This window comes from Coregonus clupeaformis, chromosome 7 (genome assembly GCF_020615455.1).
Source record: "Coregonus clupeaformis isolate EN_2021a chromosome 7, ASM2061545v1, whole genome shotgun sequence".
Taxonomy (NCBI): domain Eukaryota; kingdom Metazoa; phylum Chordata; class Actinopteri; order Salmoniformes; family Salmonidae; genus Coregonus; species Coregonus clupeaformis.
The window spans coordinates 383,422-400,272 of NC_059198.1; the positions used below are offsets into that span (position 1 = coordinate 383,422).

Consider the following 16,851-nt stretch of genomic DNA (forward strand, 5'->3'; position numbering starts at 1 on the left):
GTGGAGAAACAGTATTGAATATTACACTTAGAAAAAAGGGTTCCAGAAGGCTTTCCGGCTGTCCACAAAGGAGAACCCTTTTTGGTTCCAAGTAAAACCCTTTTTGGTTCCATTTTGGATCCAGGTAGAACCATTTTGGGTTCCATGTAGAACCCTCTGTGGAAAGGGTTGTAAATGGAACCCAAAAAGGTTTTACCTGGAACCAAAAAGGTTCTACCTGGAACCAAAAAGCGTTCTTCAAAGGATTCTCCTATGGGGACAGCTGAAGAACCCTTTTAGGTTATATATAGCATCTTTTGTGTAGATGGGCCAACCTATGGGACCTCATGTAGATAATACTACCAGCACGTACTGACTGCAAAGCCTTGGAACTGTTTTATGTTATAGAACGAATCTATTATATAGATAGAACGGTTATCCACTACTCCAAATGCAAACTATTATTCCAGGACCCATTGCCCAACTTTCGACCGCACTTCTTGTTTTAGCCACAGCAGGTCACTCTTCCTCTTTAAAATACACTACTTATCCTTGCACATTCTGGTAGAGCACTGTACTGAGTTTTAACAAGATGCTTTTAATGGCAAATTATTTTAAACGATAGGAGATTATGAAATATGTATGGTGCTGTTAACTTAGATAAACTAATGACCTTATACTGTCATATGATCAAAAGTCTTAATTAAACCTCTGGAGAAGAAATCACAATTTCAAAACTTTAATCGGATTAAATACTATATTTTTCATAAATGTATATTTTTCAGTCAGACCACCTCATATGTTTCAAAAGCATATAAAACATTGTCTGTCTATAAAGTTGGAATATATTCAATGTACTGTATAGGCTACAGCGTTATCATATGTATGGTATTGACAACTCTGATCTCCTAAATGACAAATGCTGTGGAATTTGGTACAGTATATTATCATTGTCAATAAAAACAACTCCATCTGAAAAACTGTGTTGGTCATCTTGAGTTTGTTTCCCTCTTTTAAAAAGGATTTGACTAATAGAAAGTGTGTTAGGGCAATAATGTTTGCTGCCTAGTTGTTCTTAAAGGATCAATTTACAACAAAAAATATGTATTTTTAGTATTTTGTCAATTAGACCATGCATGTCAGCAGTTAAGGTATCTTTATTCAATCCGTATCGCGGATATTCAGTGTTACAGCGTGGTTGAAGTTTAAAAGCAATGTTCCCGCGTTAGCAGATACTGCATTCACGGTAAAAGATGCATATGTCGGCTCAATCGGAAATTACCTTTGAATTTCTATTACGCAATCTGTAATGCTTCTGCAATACAGATTGAATAGAGCCCTAACATTTTTAAGATAGAGAACTTTAGCTTAAATTTCTAAGAGTGTTATGATGGTGTGATTTGCATGATCACACTTTTAGCTTTTTACTAAAAGTGCTCTATCTTGACAACTTAGGGTCTTGCACCATATCTACAGTGGACTAATGAGCAAAATACTTGAAGATGATTTGAGTAAAGTGATCCTTATAGGCAAAGGCATTATAACGGTAATCATCATCATTCATTAAAGAGTATGATGTCACGTGTTGGACGGATAAGTGGACCTTTGATCAGCCTAAATGAGGGTCAAATTGCATCTATCAATCACTTCACACTGAGAAGTCGGGAAATGTCAGTTCATTACTTTTACCATTTTTTATTAGCCCGAGCCTAATTAGTGTGCAGTGTATTGTAAGGGATCGGGGGTTGGCTGGGTCTAGACAGAGTCTGACACTTCCCCGATCTACAGAGAGGGGGAGTCATCAGACTCGATCTGGTTCACCTGAGTTCTGAGCACACCTGTCAGTAATTAGTGTAGGATTTAAGGTGCGCTCAGAAGCTCAGTCGGTGCGAGGTATTGTTCCATTGTGACTTGCTAAGCGTTTTGTTCAGAGAGAGAGAGAGAGAGAGAGAGAGAGAGAGAGAGAGAGAGAGAGAGAGAGAGAGAGAGAGAGAGAGAGAGAGAGAGAGAGAGAGAGAGAGAGAGAGAGAGAGAGAGAGAGAGAGAGAGAGAGAGAGAGAGAGAGAGAGAGAGAGAGAGAGAGAGTTGTTTTGATTACCCGTGTACCCGACCTGTGCCTCGTTGTTTGACTCTCCGAATTGCTTAATCCTCTGCTTGTCTATCCCAGTGATTACCGTCCTCTGATCCTGTGCCCTCGACTACGACTAAGCCCGCTCCCTTGGTACCTCTGCCTGTTTCTGCCTGGCCCGGTTTTGACCACAGCCCGCCCGACCACGATTAAGCTATTCCCTTGTCTGTACTCAAATAAAGCATCGCTATTCTGCGATTGGATCTTACCACTCTGTCCGAGTATTCATTACATGTATCTTCATTCCTCATACAGAAAAGTTAGATATTGAATATACAGTGGAGAATTAACACTTTCTATGAAGTAGTTATTACACACATTAGGCCTTGATATACCGTAGCAATCTTGCTATATGAGCCACTTTACAATTCCCACCAAGTGAGTTAACCCTATTGGCGCAATGCATAGGGTGTTTGCCTTTCACGCCAGCGACTCGTGTTCACTTTCCTGCGCCGCTGTTCGCTACACTGGTGTCAGAAGTGGGATGGCGGCTGTGAGGCCATCGGAGCTCACGGGCCTGGACATGTGAGGGGGCTGAGTAGTTCGGAGGGGGAAGTGTAGTGATCCTCGCTATATGAGCCAGGTTACAAGTCACACCAAGTGGTTCTATTGGTGCAATGTGTCGAGTGTTTGCCTTTACACCTTGATTACACCTACAGTGTCATTGCGCAAAATGGTACCCAGCATCATCTGGATATGTGTGCAACAAAAGTTCAACATTCACCTTCTGCTACCATTTCTGTCAAGTCTACGCATACAATTTCATGCATACTTTCGATAAATCCAATGTATGCACCACACAGAGCGCACTGCAAGGCAATCGCAGAGTTCCATTGGAAATTAATGTACTTCTGGTGTACCAAAACGCAATGATTTTGTCCATGTGATCAAGGCGTCACAGCGGAAATCAGCAGTTAATTAAAACAATAACAAAGCATAATCAAATCAAATTTTATTTGTCACATACACGTGTTTAGCAGATGTTATAGCGGGTGTAGCAAAATGCTTGTGCTTCTAGCTCCGACAGTGCAGTAATATCTAACAAGTAATATCTAACAATTTCACAACATATACCCAATATACACAAAACTAGTAAAGAATGGGATTTAAGAATATATACATTCATGGACAAGCAATGACAGAGCGCCATGGATTAAGATACAGTAGAATATTATAGAATAGAATACAGTATATACATATGAGATGAGTAGTGCAAGATATGTAAACATTATTAAAGTGACTAGTGTTCCATTTCTTAAAGTGGCCAGTGATTTCAATAGGCAGCAGCAGCCTCTAATGTGCTAGTGATGGCTATTTAACAGTCTGATGGCCTTGAGATAGAAGCTGTTTTTCCTTCTCTCGGTCCCAGCTTTGATGCACCTGTACTGACCTCGCTTCTGGATGATAGCGGGGTGAACAGGCAGTGGCTCGGGTGGTTGATGTCCTTGATGATCTTTTTGGCCTTCCTGTGACATCGGGTGCTGTATGTGTCTTGGAGGGCGGGTAGTTTGCCCCCGGTAATGTGTTCGGCAGACCGCACCACCCTCTGGAGAGCCCTGCGGTTGCGGGCGGTGCAGTTGCCGTACCAGGCGGTGATACAGCCCGACAGGATGCTCTCAATTGTGCATCTGTAAAAGTTTGTGAGGGTTTTAGGTGCTAAGCCAAATTTCTTCAGCCTCCTGAGGTTGAAGAGGCTCTGTTGCGCCTTCTTCACCACACTGTCTGCGTGGGTGGACCATTTCAGTTTGTCGGTGATGTGTATGCCAAGGAACTTGAAGCTTTCCACCTTCTCCACTGCGGTCCCGTCGATGTGGATAGGGGGGTGCACCCTCTGCTGTTTCCTGAAGTCCACGATCATCTCCTTTGTTTTGTTGATGTTGAGTGAGAGGTTATTTTCCTGGCACCACACTCCCCGCCCCTGTTTCGGTAAAATGTTGAGGGATGGGGCTGGAGAAATGTAACCACTCTCAAATTCATAGACAGAGCTATGGATGCAAGGACTGACCATCCAAAATAATAGTTTTAACCATGTTTTGAGGCTATATAGTGTTTGTTTACATTTACTTTGTTTACAAACATTGGAGTAAATCAAGAATATATTTTGGGTTCTGATGGGGTAAGACAGTTGAACTAAGCTCATGGGGCATTTATATGTTATATTCTTCATTAATCAATGGGTACATATCATTAATTTATAAGTCCAAAAATAGATGTAGCAACTACTGATTGCCCCTTTAACGCCAGCGACCCAGGGTTCGCTACCCTGCACCGCGTTTGCTAATACTCTATATTATAACAAAAACTCCTAATGTATTATAAAGCACTATGCATGTGTATCTGTTTAAATAAAGCCATCAACTTAGTTATAGAACACTGTAATAGGTATTTGTAGGCTTTAATTAAGTTTCGCGCCCGTGATTGATATCTTCATGAAATGAGCAGGGCTCTCTCCATTAATAAAGCACAGGTGTTTTGTGTTGGGTCACCTCCCATGTGGAACTCTAAACTGCAAGTTTAGCTGCAAGATTGGACCACGGAGTAGTATAGCCTATATAAATTCCTTGGACATATTCCCTGTTCTTTAGGCTTACCTCATTTCTCTTTTAGCTTTATCTCGTGTTGAATTTTCAGCCCCGGTTTGTTGCAAACGTTGCGCTCTATGCGGTAGGCTACCTCAAAGATGTTCCGCTTTTTCAATATTCTGCCAGCCCCCCTGCAGGTATCTCCAAATCTTGTCTTTGTTTGTGTTAATGTGTACACCTAATTTGTTTTTCAATACATTTTAAAACAAGTACACGTCTCCGGACGGTCGTTATGCGACATCCTAACAGAAAATGTATTCGACTAAAGTTGACTTTTCAAACCTAGATGTGCGTGAGATCAATTTGCATTCACCCGGTCTCCGACGTTACTGAGGAGGAAAAAAGGGCGAAAACTCTAAAATAGAAAGCGATTTGTTCGAACAAGCCAAGCTTGAGGTGAACGTGGTCAAAATATTGCTGCTTGGTACGTTTGTGAGTGCGTGCGGTGTGTCCATGTGTCTGTTGCAACAACCTGGTCTCAGATCATTTCGAATTATTCTGTATCTAAATCCGAGAGACTTTAGTACATGATACCTTTTGGTATGGTTACATAAGACCGATGGTTACTTAAGGCAAATATGAAAGGAGTTTTGGTGGGTGGGTATAATGCGAATTTATAGAAACCCAAAGGTTGCTAGATTGAATCTCATCACGATAGCTACTCTGCAACTACTTAGCAAGTTAGCTAACCCTTCCCAGTGGTGGAAAGTACTTAAGAAAAAAAATACATTTCGAATGCTTAGCAGAACAGGAATACAGATATGCATCTGTTGGTCACAGATAGCTTAAGGTAGGGGGCTTGGATCAGAAAACCAGTCAGTTTCTGGTGTGACCACCATTTGCCTCATGCAGCACGACATCTCCTTCGCATAGAGTTGATCAGGCTGTTGATTGTCGAATGTTGTCCCACTCCTCTTCAATGGCTGTGTGAAGTTGCTGGATATTGGTGGGAACTTGAACACGCTGTCGATCCAGAGCATCCCAAACATGCTCAATGGGTGACATGTCTGGTGAGTATGCAGGCCATGGAAGAACTGGGAAATGTTCCGTTTCCAGGAATTGTGTAAAGATCCTTGCGACATGGGGCTGTGCAGTATCACGTTGAAACATGAGGTGATGGTGGCGGATGAATGGCACGACAATGGGCCTCAGGATCTCGTCACGGTATCTCTTCGTATTCAAATTGCCATCGATAAAATGCAATCGTGTTCATTGTCCGTAGTTTATGCCTGCCCATACCATAACCCCACCACCACCATCGGGGCACTCTGTTCCCAACATTGACATCAGCAAACCACTCGCCCACACAACGCTATACACGCTGTCTGCCATCTGCCCGGTACAGTTGAAACTGGGATTAATCCGTGAAGGGTATACTTATCCAGCGTGCCAGTGGTCATCGAAGGTGAGCATTTGCCCACTGAAGTCGGTTACGATGCCAAACTGCAGTCAGGTCAAGACCCCGGTGAGGACAATGAGCATGCATATGAGCTTCCCTGAGACAGTTTCTGACAGTATGCAGAAATGTGTTGGTTGTGCAAACCCACAGTTTAATCAGCTGTCCGGGTGGCTGGTCTCAGACAATCCCGCAGGTGAAGAAGCTGGACATAGAGGTCCTGGCCTGGCGTGGTTACACGTGGTCTGCGGTTGGGAGGCCGGTTGTACGTACTGCCAAATTCTAAAACAACGTTGGAGGCGGTTTATGGTAGAGAAATGAACATTACATTTTCTGGCAAAAGTTCTGGTGGACATTTCTGCAGTCAGCATGCCAATTGCATGCTCCCTCAACTTGAGACATCTGTGGCATTGTGTTGTGTGATACAACTGCACATTTTAGAGTGGCCTTTTATTGTCCCCAGCACAAGGTGCACCTGTGTAATGATCATGCTGTTTAATCAGCTTCTTGATATGCCACACCTGTCACGTGGACGGATAATCTTGGCAAAGGAGAAACACTTACTAACAGGGATGTAAACAAATGTGTGCACAAAATTTGAGAGAAATAAGCTTTTTGTGAATATGGGAAAATTCTGGGATCTTTTACTTCAGCCCATGAAACATGGGACCAACACTTTACATGTTGCGTTTATATTTTTGTTCAGTATAGTTAGCCTAATTTCAGTTTTTGACAAAATAAGCTAGTATAGTGTTGCGAATCATTGAACCATCTAAACCGCTGTGAAATATATTTTCCATAACCAACATTTTTTATTTTAGCTGTTCGAAGTTTGTGTACAAAACGAAAGTAAAAGATGCAAAAACAAAACTTAAGAATGGGAAGCATAGAAATAGCGCACATAGAACAGATCTACCGCTTCTTAGACTTGCGTTCAAGTAGAATAACAGATCAAAAACTCACGTTTTTTTATGTGATTTTGGTCGGGTCACCCAAAAAGTTACATATTGAAACTTTTAAGTATATTTGAGCAATTACATTTACTTTTGATACTTAAGTATATTTAAAACCAAATACTTTAAGACTTTTACTCAAGTACTGTTTTACTGGGTGACTTTTACTTGAGTCATTTTCTGTTAAGGTGTCTTTTTACTTTTACTCAAGTAAGTTTCCACTACTGACCCTAACATTAACCATTTTAGCTACCCCTTCCCCTAACCCTTTAACCTAACTCCTAAACTTAACCCTAACCTTATAATGCAAACGGTTGCTAAATCGTATCTCATTATGGACAATTTTAGCTAATTAGCAACTTTTGAACTACGTGCTACTTTGCAACTACTAGCATGTTAGCTAACCCTTCCCCCTAACCTTAACCCTTTTAGCTAACCCTTCCCCTAACCTTAACCCTTTAACCTAACTCCTAAACTTAACTCTAACCCCTAGCCTAACTAACATTAGTGAGCTAGCAAACGTTAGCCAACTAGTTAGAATTTGTAACATGTTTTGCAGATTCGTAATATATTGCATGTTTTACAAATTCGTAACATATGTTACGAATTACAATTTCTATTATATCATACGAAATGGGTGATAGACATCCACAAATGAACACATACCATACGAAACATAACATATCATACTTAATCCAGTGTCTCGGATTTATGTACAGAAAAATACGAAATGCTCTGAGACCAGGTTGGTTGCAAATCACAAATATGGCCAACCATGTCACTGCAGAATATATTGAATGTATTTATTTTTATGTGATCATCTAAGTTAGCATTAGACTGCTCAGATGTGATAACTACTTTGTTCCAGGTGCTGCAGAGAGTGGTAAGAGTACCATGGTCAAGCAGATGAAGGTAATCCACAGTCATGGCTTCTCCAAACCAGAGTTTATTAGCTTCAAGGTACTGTACACTTTATCCTCCTTGGCAGGGATTCTAGAATGTGTTGTGGTATTTGTTTTTTCTTTAAAGGGTACTTTGTTGAAGCTTTGTTACACTACTTTTCTCACTATTCTAAAGAACCCAGACAGGTCCATAGCAGACAGGTCCATAGCCTGTTATGTTGTTGGCTTCAAAATGATGTTTCAACAGTCACAATACCATGATCAATGCATACTGCCCTCTGTAGTAATAGGGACCTTGGGTTTAACGCAACAGGATTGTATACAAGTTGTATACAAGGTATGTAGGCTATATATACACAGTATCTATGAAAACATTATTGAAGCTCTAGGGCAATCAAAACATGCTTGTTAAGACTAGTATAACAAACACAACTTAATTCCCAAATGGGAAATGTGTGTGTGTGTACGTACAGTGCCTTCGGAAAGTATTCAGACCGCTTGACTTTTTCCACATTTTGTTATGTTACAGCCTTATTCTAAAATAGATTACATTGGTTTTTTTTCTTCATCAATCTAAACAAAATACCCCATAATGACAAAGCAAAAATAGTTTTTAGAAATATTTGCTAATTTATTAAAAATAAAAAACTGAAAAATCACATTTGCATAAGTATTCAGACCCTTTACTCAGTACTTTGTTGAAGCACCTTTGGCAGCGATTACAGCATTGAGTCTTCTTGGGTATGATGCTACAACCTTGGCACACCTGTACTTGGAGAGTTTCTCCCATTCTTCTCTGCAGATCCTCTCAAGCTCTGTCAGGTTGGATGGGGAGCGTTGCTGCAGAGCTATTTTCATGTCTCTCCAGAGATGTTCAATCGGGTTCAAGTCCGGACTCTGGCTGGGCCACTCAAGGACATTCTACAATGTAGAAAATAGTAAAAAATAAACACCCTGGAATGAGTAGGTGTGTTCAAACTTTTGACTGGTACTGTATGTAAATAAGGTATTTCTGTTTTTTTATTATTTATACATTTGCTAAAATGTCTAAACCTGTTTTCACGTTGTCATTATTGGGTATTGTGTGTACGTAAAAAAAAAAAAAAAAAATTAGAATAAGGCTGTAACAAAATGTGGAAAAAGTCAAGGGGTCTGAATACTTTCCCAAGGCACTGTATGTAGGCCTACATGTGTTTTATAAGGATGAGCAGACGGGCCTATTAAGTGTATGAGGAAATTCCATGTCATGGATCTGGAATGAGAACAGCTTCCCTTGACTAGCTTGTGATGGAGGTAATCCCTCTGTTTCCATGTTTTCCTTCATCTCATGCTGTGGCTATCTGGGCTGTAGCAGGGAGGGTTTTCCTTCATCACCTACTGTAGCAGGGAGGGTGTAAACCCCTAATTCCCTCTTGTTTAACCGTGTTGCAAAAACAAGCACCATGGGAAGGGGAAAAAAATTAATGATTGACGTAAAGGATGGAATTAATTAACAGACCCACCACATATGAGAACATGGAAAAGCTCTTTGATTAATATGCTTCCATTCTGTAAGGAAATGCTCTTACTGATGCTTAATCGAATAACTCTACTTGGGAGTTTAGGGAGGGAGTTTTTGCATCTGGATGTATGGTATTGGGGCTGGGGTTTTGGGAAGGCGATTCTACATGGAGGTAGAAGAGCATTGGTTTGGTGTGGGTAATGGTAGCTATATAATGCTAGGTATACTATTCAAACCATACAAGTATGTATTATTTTTTTATTTATTTTTTTTACTGTGTATCGCCCTTGGCTAGGGGTCTGTATAGGAGGGTGACACGTTATTGAACATTTTACGTAGAACAGGCATGAATGTCTGTCTGGTAGAATAGGAAATAATTCAAATTATTGTTCTATCTGCAGTGTTGTGAAGAATAGCCCAGTCCCAGTGCCCAATAGTCACCCCTCTTTCTCGCTCACCATCCAAAGTACTTGAACTGAAAAACCCTCCATGAGTGATTCCATCAGACTACTGAACTTTCTTGATTAGCTAACATGTTTATTGATTTACTTTGTTTTCTTGATGTATTCACACTTCAGATTGTAGCTGCCATGTATGCTGAAATAAAACTCCAACTCCCTCCCTCCACAGGTTGCAGTGCTGGATAACCTCCTGACCTCCATGAAGTTTGTGCTGCGCGGCATGGGACTGCTGTGGATTAATCTGGCCAACAAGAAGAACAAGGTGAGGGAGAAGAAGAGCTAGTAGCTAGTCTTGGAAAATCATCCCATGTGGAGCTACTTACTGACCACCTTGTTAGTGCCTTTTGATTTGACCATTTAAAATACATAGTTACACCAGGCAACAGATACATAAACCACAACTATTCCCCATTTTACACGTTGACCTAACAGGATCATACAGTGTAACTAGTCAGCCCAGTTTTAGACATATCTCTGCCCTTGGCCAGTGTCCTCTTCTTGAAACTTTCACGCTCAGATGTCAGCCTTGCTCTGGTATTCTCCTAGCTACATCCCTAACACGATCACAAGTGATATCTCGAAGTTTAAAGGCCTCTTTGCCTGACGCATCTTTCTTGTCCTCACTGATAATGACAAATGGGCACAGGGACTGGCATTTATCTTCTACATCTGTCCCATTATGATTTAGCTGGGTTGTTCATTAGGCACCAAATGGAAGAAAAGAGACTGAGACAGGGAGGGACTACCTGGACTAGTCCAATAAGAAACACACATTTTACATAGCAAAACTTAAATAAATAAAAAGTGTGTATGTTTTTAATTCCCTAAAGACCACAACCCGAGACAGCACATTTTCATTATATTCCCTGGAGTATTGGTGATCATTAAGCCCTCTGCCTGTTGTCCCCATGCAGGCCCATGCCTGCTCTGTGCTGTCCTGTGGCCAGTGTTTCGGGGAGGACGGGGAGCTGCTGCCGTTTGTGGCCCTGTCTTTCTGTGCTCTCTGGGCCGACCAGGGTGTGAGAGCTGCAGCCACCAGGGGCTACGAGTTCCAACTCAACGACTCTGCGCTCTAGTGAGTACCTTACATGTAGTGTTGTCACCATACTCCGTATCACAGTACTCTGAAGTATTATCATGGCAAGGAAACAACATTTGGAGCGCACTGAATTTCCTGATGAAAACAGTCATAATGTTGGAAACAGTGGAAGTTGATAAAAATACTGCGTTTTGGTTTTAACAATGTATCAATATTGTTTTTTTTTTATCAACCTCTATTGGAGAGCGAGGTAGCGGCAGTGTTTCTCATCTTTTTCACTGTCACTCGCATCCTATAATTTAAGGTATAGCAGAAAGCATTTGACATAAAGCAGGTTCTTAAAGGCCCATAGAGTTTAATAGTCTGCCTCGTGGCTTCTTTTCTTCTTTGCCATGGAAAATCAAGAATCGTGCTACTGGTATTGTGATGCATGTTCTATCTGCACTGTCCCACTTCATCCAGACTTACTAGGCTGTGTACCAGGTCGTACAAGGGAAGCCTTTGCTTACTTCCTCGTCGATACACACATAATGGGATTGTAGCTAAAAATACATCCGTCACAGGAAATTATTCTCCTGACATTTTGCTGAATTGGCATTTTTAATTGGTCCTTCATTATAATGTAATGCCTGCGGAATATCTTTGTAAACGTGGTGGTTGGTTCAAAAAGGACATGAAGAAAGGGCATGAAAATTAAGTTTGAAAAGCTTGTCTGATGTGTGTCTAGTGTATCTTGTGTAGTGAGCAAGTGAGGGGACGATTACAGGGGATTGTGTACATACTACGTAGTACGTACATATACATACTACTACTTACAGAGGCGGGTTGTGACTGGGATAATTGGTTAGAAGACTTCTGACTGTCTGCGTTATGAGCTAGGTAGCGACCACGTGTCCTGCGTCACAGTAATTCCGCTTTACTTTACCCACCACCTGCGGGGCAGTTGTTGGTAAGGTGGCATTAGAGGGCATGTATGGGTTTGTTGGTAAGGTGGCATCAGAGACTGTTAAAGGGCTATGTATGGGTTTGTAAGCCAGAGGGGGTGGTGATGGATCCACATGTATTGCAATGTTACCCAGCTCCAATTTAATCTGCACCAGTTTGTGCCCGATTTGACCTCTTTGAAGATACTCCTGTATATTCGACTCGCTTATTTAGATGGTACTTAAACACCATGGCGTCATTTCTCTGTAGTTGGAGATGTGCGTGCGTTTTACATGTTCTTAAAACAGACCCCTGCCCTGAACTGAGGTCATGATCAGAATGGTAATTTTTGTATTGTTCTGGTGTCATAGACACATGTCATCTCTTGTGGGGGTTGATCAGCTGTGTTTCTAAGCATGTGATATGATGGGACATCGCACCACGTCCTTGGTGAGCGACGCAATTAGGCGCTTCATGTGAAGCGTGGTGGGTTTTTACGACACTTTGTTTCAAGTGTCCTCAAATCCCAATTTAGGGCCTCTTTATGCCTTGTTTTCAGGGACATTTACATTTGCTCAATAGGTTGTTGTTCCAGTGATCAAGTAAAGTGTGGATTATGATGTAGGTTTGGGTTAACGGAGGTAGCATTCTGCTCCGCTCTCTTTAGTTATGTTTCACAATGATTTCATGAGTTTGTTTGATGGAAAAATAGTTTTTTTTACCCTTATTTTACCAGGTAAATTGACTGAGAATATTCTCATTTACAGCAACGACCTGGGGAATAGTAACATGGGAGAGGAGGGGGGATGAATGAGCCAATTGGAAGCTCGGGATGATTAGGTGGCCATGCTAGAATGAGTGCCAGATTGGGAATTTAGCCGGGACACCGGGGTTAACACACCTATTCTTAACGATAAGTGCCATGGGAATATTTAGTGAAGACAAAGTCAGGACACCTGTTTAATGTCCCATCTGAAAGACGGAACCCTACTCAGTGCAATATTCCCAATCACTGCCCTGGGGCATTGGGATCTTTTTTAACCAGAGGAAAGAGTGCCTCCTACTGGCCCTGCAACATCACTTCCAGCAGCATCTGGTCTCTTAGCCCAATAATGGACTAAAGCAGCCTAACGTTCAGTGGCGGCTGGCCGATAGAGGGCGCTAGGGCGCCGCCCCCTTAAATAAAATTATTTTTTTTTTAATAAAAAAATAAAAATAATAATAATAATAATAAAAACATCAGTATGTCAATATTTGTGTGTTTGAAATATGGAATGCACACAGTAATATGTGTAAGATATGATAGAAAATAATATTCGCAACCTTTCCTCTGCCTGTCAAACGCCTCGTCAGCTCTGGGCGATACAGAAAGTGCCCCGAGGAGGCGGGTCTACGTAGCAGTTAAGCCAATTGCTAATTTAAGATATGAATGTATGACATAAAATGTAGCTAATCAGCGATTTTAATTCGAATCCAAGGAGGGCGATTATTTTATCGCCCCAAGCTCGCCCCTGATAAAATAAGGACCGGGCTCCAGTGGCGCCATTTTTACTAGACGACAATGGCGAACGCAAACGTTACTCCTCCAAGACCCAACCCTAACTCGGTGAAATCTCTCCTCCAAGATCCGTTTGAGAGGAGAACTTTGTCAGAGAAAGTTCGGGTGAAAGAGCTGGGCCCAGATCAACCTGACCTCTCAATCAGACAGCAGGCTAGCGAGAAAGGGAAGCAGTATATGCGCGGCTTCTCCCGTAGCTGGTACACCAGGAAGGCTTGGCTAGCTGGGTGCACTGATGCTAATGCTTTATTTTGCTTTCCGTGCTTGCTTTTTAAAAAACGACGGGGTCAGATTCAGCATGGACAGGTACCGGAGTGAGGGATATGAAGCACCTGTCAGAGAAGGTAAAGAAACATGAGAACACCAGGGCACACATGGACAACTCTGTAAAGCTAGCTGTATTAGGAAGGGTGAACATTGCTACGCAGCTGGATGACGGCCACAGGATTGCGGTGAGGAAACACAATGAGGAGGTGGATAAAAACAGGCACATTCTATCCAAAATTATCGATTGTGTGAAGTTCTGTGGGGCTTTTGAGTTGGCCTTGCGTGGGCACGAGGAGACTGACTCCTCGGACAACCCCGGCATTTTCCGGGGCTTAGTGGATTTTGTTGCCTCCCTCGACAGTGTGCTGGAGGAGCACCTGAAGACAGCTACCGTTACACAACACTGTGTACGAGTACAGGGATGACCTCCTAACGTGTTTCCAGACCATCAGAGACTCTGGGAACTTTGATGCCCCGACTGTCAGAGAGGCGGGGGCTTTGTGAGGATGCTCGAAGACGAGGCTTTCTGTTTTTTCCTGGCACTGTTCCACAAGATCATGCCAAATGTGGACATGCTTTTCAGCCAGCTGCAGAAGAGGAACATCGACCCTGTCTTCATTAAAGCACTTGTCCAGAGGTTCACAGAAAGCATGCTAACAATCAGGTAAATAACTATATATACTATTGGCTGATAAAGATGCTGTTAGAAAGATGAATAGTTCACTTACAACAGTTTAAAAGCCTAAATGTGTCTGGTCATCAAAGTGAGTGATTATCATAGAGCCGTCACAATTATATTTGTTTTAGTATTTTAAAAGGAAAAGAGAAGACATTTACATTACATTTTAGTCATTTAGCAGACGCTCTTATCCAGAGCGACTTACAGTTAAGAGTGCATACATTTTTTTCATACTGGCCCCCGTGGGAAACGAACCCACAACCCTGGCGTTGCAAGCGCCATGCTCTACCAACTGAGCTACACGGGACCACATTAGTTTTGGCAAGATCTGAAAAAAGAAGTTGGTGGAGTGCAACCCTCAAACATTGAAGAATTACAGCAGTTTGCTGCTGAAGAATGGGCCAAATTGCCAGCAGAAAAGGTGCAGCAAGCTCATTGATGTCTACAATAAGCATATGTTGGCAGCTATCTTGGCCAAAAGCTGTGCAACCAAGTACTAGCTCCAGGGTGCCAATAATTTAGTCCATGACATTTGTCTATATTTTCTAAATTACAATTGTAAACTTAAGTTTACAGAAATATAATTAAAGGTGTGGAGACCCATTTTTTCCTCTCAAATTTCAACTGATTTTAGAAGAAATAGGGAATTATTTAAGAAAAGCCCAAGGGTGCCAATATATTTGGACACAACTGTGTGCCTTCAGTCTAATTGGAATGTATGGCAGTAGAGTTGTTTGTATTTCTCCTAACCAAAATGGCTGCCATTAGGATACCATTCAGGATTTTTTTTCACCTGTGTTACCACGACAATCACGCCAAATGAGCATTGCATTTGTGTGCTCCTTCAGTGTGAATGCGCAAATTTGATATGGGTCACATGTAAAACTGATACATAATTGATACAGATTTACGGTATGTTGCCTATATATTACTATATACCGGTATTGATGCACAGACCAGTTTGGGTTTTTACTTTACCTTCTATAACGGTATTTCAATGTTTGGTTTGTTAAATGTGGTAATGCCACTCCGCCATGTGTAACGTCCGTTTTTCTAGTTTACTCCGCAATTTGGGTCGTCTCTCTCCCTCTCTCACCAAGTACCACCCCGTCACTCAAGGAGCGCAGTTGTTGTTACTCGACCACGAGAACAAGTGTTTGTCCAAAAAGACACAATCAGACGTTGATAATAATGCAGGAAAGTACTACACAGTTTGTAATAATTATTCAGGTGTCCACCAGGTCAATTTCTAGAAGAGGCCTAGTTGTTATTGAAGATTAACTTTATTGCTAAGTGCACAGCAGAACAAAATTATGTTGCATCCCTCTCACAAATGTAATAGAAAAAGGCTTTAAAACGTAATAACATCAGTTAATTATGTACATCACAGGTTAAAAGCAGTTACTAGACATAGTTTGTGTGTATATACACACTATCTGTCTGTCTGTCTGTCTGTCTATATATATATATATATATATATATATATATATATATATATATATATATATATATATATATATATATATATATATATATAAAAAGTCACTGGTTGTGTGTTGAGGGGGAATTACAGTGAGCTAAGAAGTCTGATTGCAAGTTATCAAATTAAACTTTATTTTTTTGGACCCAGGGCCTCAATTCCCTCTTTGTGTGGGGACAGCGCATCTGACGAGCAGCAACAGCCCATCAAGCGACGGAGGATGCTGGGACCAGGAGAACAACAGAGGTTGGCTATAGAGGTAAGTTGTGATGTAATTGTCAGTGTTTCCCCATAGAACTTTTTTTCAGGCCTGGTAGTATGTAGCCAAAACCCTGAACAATCAGCACCTTGGTAATCATATACTTGAGTTGGACATAGGCATGTGTCAGTCAGGATCACTTGCATCAAAATAGCTTAATTGCAAATTAAAGCTGATGATGTATCTTTTACAGGTATGTGATACCATCCTGAGTCATGCCAAAGAGAGGTTCTCCTTCACCCAGCACCTCATCAGCGCAACACTATTGCACGGAGAGTTGTTCCCACAACACAGTGTGAAGTTCCCCGATACAGCGCTTGAAACAACCGTGGAGGCGTACCCCATGTTGAACAAGGCCAAGCTCAAACCGAACTGTCCCTCATCTATGAGAACAGTGAGTTCAAGGCTTGTAGTGGTGCAGTGCCCCTGTACCAGTTCTTCATGGAGAACAACCTTCAGAGCACTTTCACAGAGACTGCCAGCCTCCTCAAGATCCTCATCACCACACCCATGACAACTGCTGAGTCAGAAAGGTGCTTCTCTACACTGAAAAGGATCAAGACCTTCCTGAGAAACAGCATGACACAGGATCGCCTGAACGCTCTGGCCATGCTCTCCATGGAGAAGAAACTTGTCAGGGACATTCCTGACTTTAATCAAAGGGTCATTGAGAGGTTTGCCACTCAGAAGGACAGACGGGCAAAATTCCTGTACAAATAAGATGACAGACACACACACACAGA

General features: G+C 41.7%; 1 protein-coding gene across 1 annotated transcript in view; it reads left to right on the forward strand.

Annotated features, from left to right (window-relative positions):
* Window positions 1-2,507: 2,507 nt before the first annotated feature.
* Window positions 2,508-16,851, forward strand: part of LOC121570716 (guanine nucleotide-binding protein G(o) subunit alpha-like) — a 35,984-nt gene continuing 21,640 nt past the window's right edge. The window contains exons 1-6 of the mRNA XM_045221003.1: window positions 2,508-2,632; window positions 4,739-4,743; window positions 5,027-5,113; window positions 7,907-7,998; window positions 10,072-10,164; window positions 10,817-10,977. Of these exons, the coding sequence (XP_045076938.1) occupies window positions 2,508-2,632; window positions 4,739-4,743; window positions 5,027-5,113; window positions 7,907-7,998; window positions 10,072-10,164; window positions 10,817-10,977 (563 nt within the window). The remainder of the gene's footprint in view (window positions 2,633-4,738; window positions 4,744-5,026; window positions 5,114-7,906; window positions 7,999-10,071; window positions 10,165-10,816; window positions 10,978-16,851) is intronic.